Source organism: Anomaloglossus baeobatrachus, chromosome 7 (genome assembly GCF_048569485.1).
Source record: "Anomaloglossus baeobatrachus isolate aAnoBae1 chromosome 7, aAnoBae1.hap1, whole genome shotgun sequence".
Classification (NCBI taxonomy): Eukaryota; Metazoa; Chordata; class Amphibia; order Anura; family Aromobatidae; genus Anomaloglossus; species Anomaloglossus baeobatrachus.
Genome location: NC_134359.1, coordinates 97,041,316 through 97,056,743, shown reverse-complemented (window position 1 = coordinate 97,056,743; position 15,428 = coordinate 97,041,316). Strand labels below are relative to the sequence as shown.

General features: G+C 49.5%; 1 protein-coding gene across 6 annotated transcripts in view; it reads left to right on the top strand.

The window, feature by feature from the left end:
* The window catches only part of MLPH (melanophilin), a 101,944-nt gene that overhangs the window by 42,207 nt on the left and 44,309 nt on the right, over positions 1–15,428 (top strand). For all 6 annotated transcript variants that reach the window (XM_075317515.1, XM_075317518.1, XM_075317519.1 and 3 more), the window contains 3 exons: positions 11,089–11,225; positions 12,333–12,371; positions 14,632–14,720. In XM_075317515.1, the coding sequence (XP_075173630.1) occupies positions 11,089–11,225; positions 12,333–12,371; positions 14,632–14,720 (265 nt within the window). The remainder of the gene's footprint in view (positions 1–11,088; positions 11,226–12,332; positions 12,372–14,631; positions 14,721–15,428) is intronic.

The following is a 15,428-nucleotide window of genomic DNA, read 5'->3' as shown; positions in this document are numbered from 1 at the left end:
AGTTCCTCACTGCTGTGTCAGCTCCTAACTCCCCCTGGTGGCAACTCCTCCCCCTGTTCCCTGTCACTAGTGGGTAGCAGCCCCCCATGTTTGGTGACTACCTTAAGACCAGACCCTAGCCCGGTTCCCAATAGGGACAGCAACCTGACTGTATGTATGAGTTTGTGTGTTGTGGAACTGGTACCGACTGTGGAGACACGGGGCTCAGTGGGTGCTCTCGTCCACTAAAACCCGCCGCATTTAGAAAGACAGCGTGGCTCAGGGCTCATCCCAACTGAACGCCGGCCTCCTTAACCGTGGGCGTAACACTACTCAGACAACACAGGGTGAGGGAACCACAATAATTAGACTTTATAGAATGGCCGGAGCACTGACCCCCCTCCCCCCGGGCATGTGTGGAGGCCAGCATGACACTGATTGGAGTGGAGGTCATGATGTCACGGGTGGGGGAGGGGGAGTAAGTCAGGGTACAGTTAAAAGGTGAAGCTGGGGGAGGAGCGGCACTTTTCCCGCTCTGGGACACCAGTGAGAGTCCCCATCCCCGTCTGTGGATTAGCTCCTGGAGCACGAGAGCTACTGCCGGCAACCATCCCCCTAGGTGGCTACAGAACACTGTAGCGGGGATCACCGGTGGGAGTCCGGAGGGGGCAGGGACTGCATCCCTACAACAGCGGCGCCCCCGGAGGTCTGGACCGCCAGAGAGGCTGTCGCCTGACCTGACTCCCAGGGCCCAGCGTCGCCACAGAAGCCCCTCCGGGGACCCTCCAGGCCGGACGCCGTGAGCTGAGAGGTTCAGCAGGCCCCGGCCTTTGAGGAATTCTAACGGGTGGCTGGGCCCAGCGGCGGTTAGCAGGCCTGCGCTGGAGTTGGGGGGCGGGGCCTGCTGCCGCCTTGTCTGCGAGTGACGTCGGCGGTGCAGCGGGGCGCTCTGGTGATGTACCTGCCGAGCGCCCTGAGCCTCTCCCTGCAGCGATAGTACCCCGGATGGATCCCTGTGAGGTGGGCGGAGCCAGGCGGCTGCGGTCGGAAATACATCGGGCCTGGCATTCAGGGCCTGCGGCTACAGAGGCCCTGTCTGGAAGAGGGGCCACATGGAGCGGAGCAGGGGGGGCCGTGCTTGGAGAGCCCAGAGGTTAATACGGGGCTCCCCCTGTTGGTCGGCGCTACTGATCATCATGTCCAGGATATGCGGCCGGTGGGGTCCTCGTGCCGCGCGGCTACACAAGCAATGGAGCAGAGTCAGATGGGAGGAGCCAAGTCATGCTAGATCGGCAGGAGGGACGTCAGGATGCAGGTGGTCCGGCTGGCAGGGTTTCTACCTTTGTGCAGCCTGGTGAGTATGATTCAATGTCTTGTTTGTCTTCACATGCTGGTCAGGTACACAGTAAGGGGGGGTGACAGGTCAGCTGGGGTTAGGATTAGGGGTGCCAGCGGGTGTTGGGGGGAATGCGTTAAGTGGGGAGTTGTCAGAATTTAAGTTGCGTTCGCCAGTTGCGGGCACGGATTGGGGGCCAGGGAAAACCCCGGGGCCAGTGGCGGCTTGGGTTCATTCGTCCGTCATTGCGGCTAGTGAGTCCACAGTTGGGAGTATCTCTTCCCCAGTATTAGTGTCAGTTCAAACAGAAAAGAGTACGGAGGTGACAAGATGTATTTTGACAAAGGGGAAAAGACGATAGCAAGAAGGAAGATGTGGAGAAGTGGCGATGGCGCTTGATTCCTCAGACATTTGTTAATTGGTTGCAGGCGTTGCAGTTTGGGCAAGAGTAATTGGCGAAAAGGCGCCGGAGAATTGTTTTTCATTTGTTTTGCTATATGGGCTCGATTGGTGAGGCCTATAGGATTTATGGGGGGTAGACCTGGATCCGTTATGACGAGCAGTTTCATCAGAGGATGGCTACCGTCCATCCATAAGATGGGATCAGAAGGATATAGGTTTGTGGTTGTGGGTGATGGCGGCAGCCAGATATGGGCAGTCATTTCAGGGCGGGGCCGGGTTCCCCGGCCGGTCAGGAAGCTGGGGTGCCAGTGGTCAGTACGGACAGAAAGGGTCCTAGAAGTCAGGTTCGTGTTGGTAAGTTAATGAGAGGGAATGCAAGTTCGGTGCCACTTGCCGTTGTTTGAACACCTCTGCACCCATTGTAACGGAGCATCCCATGGGGCGTCCAGGGGTCAGACAACGGTGATCTTAGTTGCGATGCTTCCGTACCTAAATAGGGATCCTGATAAGGACAAAGCTGAAGTTTTGAGGTTGGGTTTTGGGGAGGGTTTTAGGATTCCTTTCCCTGTTTTGAAGTTCCAGGGACAACCAGGAATCTACCTCGGCGTATCAACATGTGGCGGTGGTAGGTGGAAAGTTAGGAAAGGAGGTGGCGTTGGGGAGAATGGGGGGCACGATTAGGCACCCTCCTACCTTTTTCTAATTTTGTGGTTTCGCCATTTGGGGTGGGGCCCAAGAAGGAGCCAGGTAAAGTTCGGCTGATCCACCATTTGTCTCATCCCAGGGGTAGGTCAGCGAATGATGGTATACTGGCTGAGCTTCGTTAGGTGGTGCATACGTCATTTGATGAGGCTACAAAGTAGGTAAAGAGTTGTGGGAGGGGTGTGTTGATGGCAATAGACAGATATTGAGGCAGCTTTCTGGCTCTTACCAGTTCATCCAAACAGTGTTCGGTTATTGGGTTGTTTTTGGGAGCGAGATTGTTTTGGAGACCCCTGCTTACCAATGAGTTGTGCAGTATCGTGCACATTTATTGAAACCTTTAGTTCTTTTTTAAAATGGGTGGGGCGTGATGTTTCTAGTTTGGCATCACTGGTACCTTACCGGGGTGAATTTTTGGTGTGTGGGATTGGCTGTTTCGGCACAGGCACCAGCATTCTAACAGCAATGGAATGGATAATGAGAGGCTTTGGGGTGCCTTTGGCACCTGGAAAAAACTGTTGGGCCAAATACCTGTATTTATTTTCTGGCCATTGTAATTGACTCAGTGATTTGGGAGGTTCGGCTTCCTGACGACAGGTTGCCACGCTTAAGGTTGAGGTAGCAAGGGCATGCCGGGTGAGGAAATTACAATTAAAGGAGGTTCAATCACTATTGGGGAAAACTTAATATTGCGTGTCGGGTAATGTCAATGGGCCGAGTTTTCACGTCGGCTAGCTTGCACTAAAGCTGGAGTGCTTGCTCCTCACCCCTACATACGTTTGTCGGCGGAACATAGAGTGCACTTGTCGGTTTGGGGAGAGTTTTTGGGGAGCAGGACAATGGTCGTTCGTTGCTTAAGGATGAGGTAGTGGATAATTTCAAATTGGAATTGTTTACAAATGCTGCGGGTGACTCAGGTTTCGGGGCCTTTTTTCAGGGTCAGTGGTGTGCGGATTGGTGGCCAGAAAGTTGGATGGCGGAGGGGTTGACAAGGAATGTGTCGCTATTGGAAATTTTTTCCAATGATGGTCGCACTTCATTTGGGGAGGGACCAGTTGTCGAATAAGTAAATCCGGTTCAACTGTGACAATATGGGGGTGGTGCTGGCGATTAATAACGGCTCGGCATATTCTCCCACAAGTTGTTCTGGGGTTGCGGCAGCTGGTCTTTATTTATTTGGAAATTAATACGTGTCACAGCAGCTCAGGTACCAGGTATAGAGAACCTAATAGTGGATTTCCTCTCTTGTTTTCAGTGAGATTGCTTCCGGGATTTTGCGGTAGAGGCGGACGGCAGCAGCTTGTAGTCCCCTGCGCAGCTTTGGAGCGTGGTCTTCAAGCAGCAAGGCCACTGATTTGGGCTGTTTGGCTGGTACCACGTGGGCGGCGTATCAGGCCACATGGGTTCTCTGGGAGTAGTGGTTGGGTGGTTGCATGCTGACTGAGGATTCTCAGTTAGGACTGTTCCTGCGAAAATTGGGGGAAGTGGCGATAACAGGTTGGTCTTCCACGAAGTTGAGTCATTTGATTGCAGGTTTGGCATTCGATTTCTGGTTGCGAGGTGTACAGGATTTGACAAAGAATTTTTGGGAAGTTCAGGCGCTGAAAGGTTTTCATAGGGGCCATAGGCCGCGTGATGGTAGACGGCCTGTGTTATTCACCTTATTGGATTGTTTGGCTAGGGTATTGCGAGTAGTTTGTACATCTGCATTGAAGTATCCTTGTTCCGGTTGGTTTTTCGTTGGCGGTTTTTCGGGGCTTTGCGTATTGGCAAATTGGTATTTCCCAGTATGACGTGCCCCGGGGGCTTGGGTAATACGCCCAATTTAAGTCCTAATTTAAATACGTCCTAATTTTGGAGCATGGGGATCGAATTTTGGATCCAGAAATCAAAAAATGGATCAAGTAGGGGCAGGCAGGCGGGTTCGTTTAGGGAAGATTACGGCATCGGGGATGTGCCATTGGCAGTGTGTTTTTGAGTTTTGCAAAGATCCACCCGAGTCAGGATGGCCCATTGTTATGTCGCGAGGACGGGTCTTTTTGTCCAGATATCAGTTCATTAGTGTTTTTGGGCATGTTTGAGATCATTGGGGTTGGTTTCGGTGATGTTTGCGTTGCATTCTTTTCGTATTGTGGCGGCGATGGAAGCCTCTATGTGTGGTCTCCCTGCTGAGACCGTTAAACAGATTGGTCGATGGAAGTATCAGCGTTGTAAGTCGTATGTTCCCAATGGTTTTCATGGGCAACTGATCGGAAGACTGGTTCTGAAGTGGGCGTGGGGGGGGGTGTCATTCTTTGTGTTTGTATTGGAGCTACTGGATATTTTTGTTAGTGCTTTGTTTTTCAGACACCCCCCCCTTTTTCTTGCCTGGTCTGGATCCTGGGCCATTCTAATGTGTACTGGGGAGCACAGAGAGCAGATACGAGAAGGAACAGGAGACAGCTAGTTTTTTCAGAGGGATAGGGCTCTTGTCGGATGGCTTGGGATCAGGGGTATGGGGTGGAATACGGTGTTGCAGGAGATGCATAACTATGCCCATTTGGGCTGGCCCCTGACATTTTGGTTTTACGTCGAGGAAATTATTTGGGTGAGCGGCTTTTTCGCATTTTGTTAAAAGATATTAAGCATGACTTGTTGCGGTTATGGGTGTCTTTTCCAGGCATGACAATTGTGTGGGTGGACATGGTTCCGAGAAGGGTTTGGGCGAAAGCATGGTCTGTGGAGAAGCTAAATAAGGCGCGGGTGAAGGTTAATAGGGTTATCTCAAAAATTGGTTGGCTGCAACGGGGGAGTTGCAGCTCGGCATTTTGAGCTGGAGCGGGAGGATGACGAATTTTGGTAGGCGGATGGGGTGCATTTGAATGCAGTAGGGATTGATTTGTGGGCCCTTGGATTGCAAGGAGGTATTGAGCGAGCTTTGCTATTGCGGGGGGTCTCAGGCACTTGAAGGTTATCAAGGTGCCATCGTTGTGGCAGGTTTATTGGTGGGTCCTTGAAGTTGGTTTTAAATTGGTTCGGGGAACCCATCCGGGTATGGATCCCCTCATTGGCAGAATGGTTGGTCACCTGGTGATTTTTGGGGGATCCCGACGGGGTATGTCGGGGCCCCCGTGGGTGTTTTTTGGTGGTTAATGAAGGAATAACCCTTCTTTGGTGCTCCTGAGCCAGTGTGGGTAACGGCTGGGAGCAATTTGGTTATTTTATGTGAATCACCAGGGTTTTAGCTTCAAGGACCTTACCACAATGCAAATTTTTACATGTTATGTATTTGTTTAATAAATGGCTGCTATGGCCAAAATTATCCAAAAGTTAAATTGGTGTCTGAGTGGTTATTAGCGGATAAGGGGGAATTGAAAAAAGGGGTGTGTATGCTTAATTTTGGCCAGAATCTACAATTCCAGGGTCATAGATCCCCAAAATATTAACGGCACATAACACATAACCAGCAAAACACACAAATGTAACAGGCAACAGAGTCTCACCCTTCCGCTGGCTCACCAGGGATTTAGAATGTCCATGCCTCAGAGGTTCCAGGGCTATTTACTCCAATCCAGCAGCACCCCGCTTTTGGCGGGCACCCACCGAGAATGGAATAATGCAAGATTTAGGAAGCTGGCTGAGGTCTGCAAAGTCTTTAACAGGTGACTGAACTGTCCCAACCTGAGTGTCCTCCTTAGGTAGTCCTGGTATGATGATACAATCCTGCAGCCGGAGTCGAAATCCCTAGGCTGTGGATATGGTCTCCAACCGGAACCGGAGTCCGTAGATTGAAGCCATAAGATATCCTGATCCTCTAGTCAGCTCCGAAGAGCTTAGACTGGATCCATCAGCATCCATCAACAACCACCTGGTGGCTTAAAGAAATCCCTTTTATAGCCACAGCCTTCCACTTGGATACACTGCGTCCTCATCGATTGGTTGGACAAGATCGCCTCTCCCATTGGATGAATCTCAAGCTGCAGGGACAATGTTCATTTAAATGATGTGCATAGAAAGACTGAAGATATCTACATGAAGTCTGCAAGTCACAGACTCGACAATGGCTACTAAGGTAATCACATTAGCAATACACAACTACAATACAATGGTTACTGGAAAAGTCTGGAGAACAATACGTCTGGCTTTCAGTGGCCAACACAATTACATTGAGAAAACAAGAGTCTTGTAAAAACAATGAGGGACTTCTCCCCCGTCAATCTATCATGCTGTCTGGCTGAATTTTAAGAAACTTTAACCCATGAGAGTCCATGTCGTCACACCGACCTCCTCTGGACCCAGGATGAGTACCACACCTTAAGTGAGGTGCAGTTGTGGCGCCCTGGACAAGCCAGGTCGTCACAGAACAACACCAACACACCCCACACCCCGGTTAGGCACACCGAAGCCAAACACAAAATCCTTGTTGCTTTCCTCCAGGGGCTGATGTCCACACCAGGGGGTGGGCCAGGCGGTTGGTCCCGCCCACCGAGGAGTACACAGTCCTGGAGGCGGGAAAAGGAAGCAGAGGAGTTGAGAGTTTGAAGGGGAAGTGAGAGGAAGTAAAGTGGTAGTGGAGCAGTCTGAAGGTGGTCCGGGTGTGTGGCAAGGTTGGCAGACGGTGGTGACCGTCTGCAGGAGAGGCCGATTAGAGTGAGCCGTAAGGACCGTGGACGGGCGGTGGCCCGGCGGTACCGGACCGGTGAACAAAGAGAAGCCAGCACCATCCGGCAGGGCTTACGGACCCCGACAAGGCTAGGAGTCACCGTTGAAATTGTCAAATCCATTAGCGAAGGGAACCTCCGGGGTTTCCCAGCAGCCAAGACCCGATTGAAGGCGACAGCTCAAACCGTAAAGGGAAACACAGTCACCACCAAGGCTACAGTTCCCAGGGCCAGAGCCTGCGGGCAAAAGGGGCTCCTTCAGCACCCATCCAAGCTGGGGAGCGGGTTACCGGTGGGAACCCATTGGAACCGTACACACTACACAGGTGCAGGGAAAGGCAGTCACCATCAACCTGCCGGGAGGAGAAACACCGCAGCCGTCTGTGGGACCCGTCCATCAAGCCGTTTGTTTTACCGGAGACTTTGCATTTGTCATTGGCTGAGTGAGTACCACCGTGCCGTGCGGCACAGCGCTGCCCCCGCGACCCTGCACCTCACCAGGCCCCATAACCCGCCTGCCCTACATCCCTACCCCTCACCGGGCCCCGGGACAACCAACCCCCCTACCCACGGAGGGAAGAACCAACATCCAAGCTGCTCCCTGTCATCGCTCCTGGGATCCCCGTCCAGAGCAGCGGTGGTGTCACAACCTCACCACAACCGTGGGTGGCATCACGGACAATATCCCTAAACCCAAAACCATTCCCCCTTTTCACTCACGGGCGAGGAACGCCGCTCGAGTCCCCGGGATCCGGCCCACCGCTCGAGCCACCACCGAGCAGCAGCACCCGGACCCGAGCAGTGGGTGAGCGCAGCGTCCCCTCCTCCGCTCGCGACACAGTACCCTGTGGCGACTGAAGCGTCAGGGGCGCCACATCGACACTTACTGCACGGGACTAGAATATGATAATGATGCTGGGCCTCATGTGCAAATACTAATTTGGATTCAGCTGCATAACTTGAAGCTTGTGTTCTCGCTGCAGAATCTCCAGCAGAGACCCCAACTCTCACTTGTCTTTAACCAAACAGATCTTTAGAACCGCCTTAAACACCAGGGACCAGGTTCCCCTGCAGCCCCTTGCTTTTGTAAACAGGTGGCAGAGGGGGCGCTGTAGTCGTAGTTGTATGTGTCATGCGACCCCCTGACCCCTGCTCACAGACAGACGATCGGGCCCCTGAACATATGGAGTGCGTTCACTGACTTGCCTTTTCGGGGTTATCTGTACCTCTCTTTGTTCTATCTTCTTGGAATAACAGGAGACGACACAGTCAGCTTCACTTCAAACAAACGTAACTATTACTGAGCAGTTCTTTGCAGGATTCGCATTAATGGAAATACAGTCACTTAAATGATCAGTTTAGTTTTTCCTTTCCTTTCTTGCTTCCAGCTTTCTATCACTTTCTTTCTCTCTTCCAGTGCCCACTGGCACTATTCTGCAGTTCCCTAGCTGAGCTCTGTTACTAGTGAACGTATGGGCTTCGTCCACCCACAGCCGCCTGTGGTCCACCCCGTCTCTCGCCTGGGGGGTCCTCACTCTGATCTCTCTTTCGTTTGGCTGCACTAAATCCCCAGCCGGCTTTTCCTTTCTTTTGTGGCCAATGGGCCCCACGAATCACCTACGTTGCCCAGCAAGCTGCTGACAACAGATCTACTCGTATGGGACCTGGGCCACCGGCAACACCTCACATCTTGCTGCTTAGGAAGCCATCTCGTCACTCACTCAACACTTCCTGTCTCCCAGAGATCTAGTGCCCAAACTCCTCCTAGAACCAAAACTGCAATTAACCCCTATAGTGCCTGCTGCACCTATAACCTGACCCTGCATATCACATTACATTAATAAACATTGTCATATTCTACTCTGGCCACTAGATGGTTCGGCATTCTCATATAAAAAACACAATATGAAATCTACAACTTAAATGACATCATTCAAACATTGCGGCCGATATCTTCAGGGGAGAGTCCTACTGTCCTTGTCCACCTTCCTACACTCCCACTATGTGTACGCCTCTGTACTGGCAAATTTGTTACAAATAACAGCCATAAGATCAGTGTCTTGAGCAGGTGGCTACGGTCAGGGATAACCATTTACATACACGGTTCAAAAATATTAAGGGATCACTTACACATCACAGTATAAGGCCTCATTCACACATCTATAGTTAAACACGGACATGAAAAAAGTGGTACTGGTATCATTAGGCTAAGGACACACATCCGGCTTTTCTGCCGTTTGTCGGATCCGGCGCGCTCCCGTACAGTGTATACAGTACAGTGGCTGCGCTGCAACTTCCTGGTCACATGCTCCGGTCACATGACAGCATATGACCGGAGCTTGTCGCTCAGTCACTGTACTATATACACTGTATGGGAGCGCGCCGGATCCGACAAATGGCAGAAAAGCCGGATATGTGTTCTTAGCCTTAAGGGGGCTTTACACGCTACGATATCGTTAATGTTTCATCGTCGGGGTCACGACGTTAGTGACGCACATCCGGAGTCATTAACGATATTGCAGCTGTGACACTTATGTGCGACCTAAAACGATCGCAAAAGTGGCCAAAATCGTTTGCCGCGGAGAGGTCGTCCTAAAACAAAAAATCGTTTACCTCTCATTAGCGATGTTGTTCCTCGTTCCTGCGGCAGCACACATCGCTATGTGTGACACTGCAGGAGCGAGGAACATCTCCTTACCTACCTCCATCGGCAATGCGGAAGGAGGAGGTGGGTGGGATGTTTACGTCCGGCTCATCTCCGCCCCTCCGCTTCTATTGGCCGCCTGCTGTGTGACGACACTGTGACGCCGCACGACCCGCCCCCTTAGAAAGGAGGTGGATCGCCGGCCAGAGCGACGTCGCAGGGCAGGTAAGCCGTGTGACGGGGGAGCGCGATTTTGTGCGCGACGGGCAGCGATAGGCCTGTGTCGCACAAACAGTGGGGGCGGCTATGCACGCTAGCGATATCGGTACCGTGTAAAGCCCCCTTTAGTGTCATTAGTGTACAGTTCGTGTGTGTCATGCCGGAGTGAGGGAATGCTCAGCGTGTATAGTGTATTCTGTAACATATTGTGAGACCTGCTGATAGGCAGCACTCAGAGGATTAATCTCCCACTCTGCTCTCACCCAATGACTGCAGCTGTATGAGTCACGTGCAAATAAGAAGCGCTAACTCCAGCTATACAGTGAAAAAAAAAATGATCGGGAGAGGAAGGGGATCTGCCAGCCTGCATGTTGGGAGCATATTTAATGCATCACTAGAAGGAGAAGTTGCCTCAGAGGAGAAGCACAGTCAGTCCATAGGGAGGAGTACTGAGTGAGGATTACCAGAGGGACAGTCTGAGAACCAGTGAACTGGTCTAATAAGAAACGTTTTCCCTCAGAGGTCTGCCTGTCTGCATGTGTGGGTCCACTTTCCACTGTGAGTGCAGAAAACACTGACCAGCTATTACCTACTACCTGTATATAGTTATTCTTCTTGTTGTCATCAGTAAAAAAAAAAACTGCTTATTCCCGATGCTTAAAAGGGGCAGCTACAGTGAAAAATACTATATCTCAAGGTTACATTTGGGGAACTTTGTGTGTCTGTAGCTTGGTGGGGATCCACTGTGACAGTAAGCTCGGCCACCCTGAGGCGGATTACAGGCCACCGATTGCACAACCCCAGCCACACGAGGTTACCACACACTATCTCATCAGGAGCATACCCAGATATTTTCTGGAGCACATACAGACACATGAAGTCCATACACTACTGGGTCACATGAGTATGAGTTGCCATGCTGAATTTCTTGCAATTGGATCCGACTATAATTTCAGTTTTTGATGAGTTGGTTGATTGATGACTCTGGTTTCTATTGACTGTTGATTTGTCATTTTGTTTTTAACAAACTACACAATTTATCAGTAAAGATTTTCAATTTGAATCTTTCATTCATCAATATCCATTGTGTAAATTTTTAGAGCAGCGTACATAGCAGGTGGATGCACTGTAATATTCGCTTGCTAATACCCCTATATATTCCACAGAATGGTGCAGATTGGGTCCCATGAATGGTATTATGACCACGTACGCGCTAGGTTCAAGCGGTTCGGCAGTGCCAAGGTGCTGCGCTCTCTGTACCTGCGGCAGCAGTCTGATGGTAGAGGAGGACCTAACATGACAGGTATGTCTGAGATGACTGTATTATCTAATGTGGGGTGATTGCTCCACCTGAACACATTTAGAGCTGCAGACTATGGGGAAACATTTAGCTTCTCTACATCTAGGCTTGTCCTATTCTGCACAGCTAATGCTGTATTCACACCTGCATCAGTGTCACGGTCGTTTCCCTGCTGTTTTGAGACTAGTGACCGCCTTAGGACTGGAGCCTCCCATCTCCATCTAGATTCCTCTTTTAAACAAAGTTTCCTTTCCTTTGGTATCTTATGAGTTATTATCAGGTTTTGTTGCTAGCAGCTCATAGCAGTGCAGGTTAGCTGTAGCTGCTTTGAACCCACACCCATTTAGGTTTAAATAGTGGGGTTTTCCCAGCAGTCATTGCTGTTGTTAAAATTCATTCTACTATTGCCATCCTGGTGGAAGGAGCTGCTGAGGAATTGTCATGTGCCCATTCATCTGCTAGTTTGGAGTCTGTCTGCTGCCATGAAGTTTGGTGTTTGCATCCTTCTGTTTATCCCCCTGTCTGTCTTTCCTTTCTCTTCGTGTTTTTTAGTGCAGTGGTGGGACTAGTGTCTTCCACCAGCGATTTCCCTAGCCAGGGTGTTTGCAGGGCTAGAGAGGGATTAGGTATCTAGCTCAGTGACTGAAACACCCTGTATGCTACGGAGCTCAGGTAACAGCTTGAGGTGAGTTCACGGGGTGTCCCCTCACCGCTCTCCTTAGTCATAGGACCCACCATTGTTAAAGTGTCCCCCCTTTGATTTTGTAAAGTGTCAGACCTCCGTCGGTCTGAACGCATGTGTCACGCGGTACATACGAACATCTCCTACTCCGTGCGTGACAATCAGAGGCAGGATGCAGATCTGTTCTTCTAGTCAATACAGAGGAGACCTCTGATGGACCCCATTGTGAGTCGGTAAGGGTCCCATTCCTGTGCTGCCTGTCGGGTGACAGCTCCAGAACTGATTTATGGCTGTCATTATACATAAAAAACATGAACAGATAAGAACAAAAGGTGAATGACTTTATGATACTGTTACAATAAAATCCACCTGTAGCGGGCAGTATATGTTCTGTCTGATCAATAATTGAAATGTATATTTGTGGACAGGTCTCCAGGACAGGGTACAAAGCCTGCCGGATATCAACCGTGAGTACCTGCTAATCTTCATTTCACTACTAAGATGGGGAAAGTTTAAACGATTAAAAAGATTTAAACATCCAAATCCCACTCAATTTACGCTTTAGCTGAGATATCAACAGAGCAGATGCCTAACTATAGTAGTATAGTTGCAATGGCACTCAAGCCCCGGAGCCTAGAAGGAAGGGTGGGCAAAAATGGTCCCTTTGGCCCTTATGAAAAATTATTACTACCTAGGGCTTATTTTAGGGGTAGGTCTTATTTTGGGGGAAACTGGGTACTAAAGACCCATGAGAGTTGGGGGCCCTGATGGAGATTTTGCATTGGGGCTCACGAGTTTCAAATTACGCCAATGCACCAGAGCGTGAAGTCACACATGCCGGTATTGTGGCATTACCTTACATTTCTGTGATTTCCTTATAAAACTCTTGGCTACATGGTTTTATCAGGTGTAAAATCATCAGATATATTTCATCTGTAAAAAATTCTAGGCCAAAAAAACTAATTTCTACACCTAGGCAAATCATAGTAAAAAAAAATAAAAATGTGATTTTTGACCAGAAACTGCCATCCAACAAATGAATAAATAGATTATTTTTTTACTGCTTTTGGGGCTGTGGAATCTTCATCTAGCCAAATAGTCATAATACTGGCACATATATAGACAGTGCTGCAACTTGGTGGGAATTTTTGCAAAACTTTGGGAGAGGTTAATGACAATAGTGATTATAGGTTTTTTTTATATTTTTAAGTAAAATACTTTGTACCACCTAGTGGTTATAAGTGGAGACAAATTTATTGTGTTTAAAGAGTAAACATCATTTTAATTTTTATTTCCTAAATCAATAGTACACATGAAAGTGAGAAACTTTGTAATATATTTTATTAGAGAAATTTGCTTCTTTCTCCTCCAGGACTGAGCTTTCATTTTCAATATTCCCAATATATAGGTAAAATTAGTCTTCAGTGAAATCAGGTATACCTATTACTGAGATGGGAGATGGCAGCTACTACTGATAAGATTGTACATAGAGAGGAGGAAGGAGCTAGAAAGTTGTGCAAATAGTTGGCAACCCATACAAATATATCACATTCTCTATCACCGGATTATTTATAACCCACAATGACATTTGTTGCGAGAATATCATCCAGCCCTTTGTTTAAATGCTCTTACAGCGTCTGCCATTACTATCTCTAGCAGTCATGCATTCCACAGTCTGACTGTAAAGAACCCTTTCCTATTTGGCGACTGGAATGGTTGCTCTGGGCAAGGTGGACAGTTTTTGTTTTAGGCTACTTTCACACTTGCGTTCAGCGGAGTCCGTCACTATGGAGAATAGCGCAGTCTGTTAACGCACTGCGCTAATCTCCATAGACTTGTATGGACGACGCACTGTAACGCAAGTGTCAGCGTTGCATCCGCTGGACGATGCAGCGTCATTATTTTGACGCGGCGCCGGGCGGGAGGAACGCAGCATGTAACTTTTTTTGAGCAGCGCAATCCGTTGGATTTCACTGCGCATGCCCTCTCTGGCTCCCTGCACCTGTAACCAAGGTAAGTATTGGGTAACCAAGGAAAGTGCTTTGCCGATATTTACCCTCGCTACGTGTCCAGGGAGCCCGACACTTCCCCGCTTGGCTCCGCCCCCTCCCGCACTCCACTCCGCATGTATGTACATACACGCACACACACACATACACATATACATACACACACGCACACTCCCCTGTCCTCAGCGCCATGGCCCCGCTCGGCTCCACCCACTCCTCACTCCGCCCCCGCACACATTCTCGGCTGCCGAGCGATCAGCTGATCACCCGGCGGCTGGCTACTGGGTGCGATCAGCTGATCACCCGGCGGCCGTCTTCGGGGAGCGATCAGCTGATCACCCGGCGGCCAGCTACGGGGAGCGATCAGCTGATCGTTCACAATAGTCTGCCGCCGGTAAACTGTAAAAAAAAAAAAAATCAAAACGGATTCCGTTGTTTTGCAGCATCCGTTGCATCCGTTGTGCCACTATATGCAACACATCCGTTGCATCCGTCACACAACGTAATGCAACGGATACCGTTCAACGCAAGTGTGAAACTAGCCTTAGACAGTTTTAATAAATTTGCGTCATTCACTTTTCTCTTTGTCTGTACTAATATTATATGGAATATTATTCCCAGACAATTTGATGTTTTTATTCCTAGTTGCAGTTGTCATATTATTATGGAAGTTAGCATATACAGTTCTATTAAACTTCAACTATATATTTGCCAACAGGAGAGTATCTGCGCCAGGCCAGGGCTGGCATGTTTGATGATGAGGATGATGATGTCCTGGACAGTGCAGAAGCTCAGCGCTACAGTATGGTAACCACACACATCTGCTGTTCATAGTTTTCTGCTTCTATCCACTATCAAGACTCCGGTTTCTAATTGATCATCACCTTAGCCTGCTGTAAAGGTTAAATAATATGGACTCCCACAAGTGCATTTTTTTACTTAAGCACATATATTTCAGGCTAAACATAATTTCTGCAGTTGGGTTTCATAAAAAAATGCAGTTTGTTTCTTGCTCATTGCTAACTGCAAAATCAATTAACTTATGCCGGCGTCACACGGTACGATATATCGGGCGATATGTCGTCGGGGTCACGTCGTTAGTGACGCACATCCGGCATCGTTAGACATATCGTACCGTGTGACACCTCAGAACGACTGTGAACGAGCAAAAATACTCACCGTATTGTTGCTCGTTGACACGTCGTTCATTTTCAAAAAGTCAGTCCTCCTTCTGTGTTCCGGTTGTTCATCGTTCCCATGGCAGCACACGTCGCTCCGTGTGACACCCCGGGAACGACGAACACAGCTTACGTGCGATCCGCCGGCAATGCGGAAGGAAGGAGGTGGGCAGGATGTTTACGTCCCGCTCATCTCCGCCACTCCGCTTCTATTGGCCAGCCATAGTGTGACGTCGCTGTGACGCCGCATGTCCCTCCCCCTTCAGGAAGAGGATGTTCGTCGCCCACAGCGAGGTCGTCCGGGAGGTAAGTGCGTGTGACGGGGTTCAAGGCCATG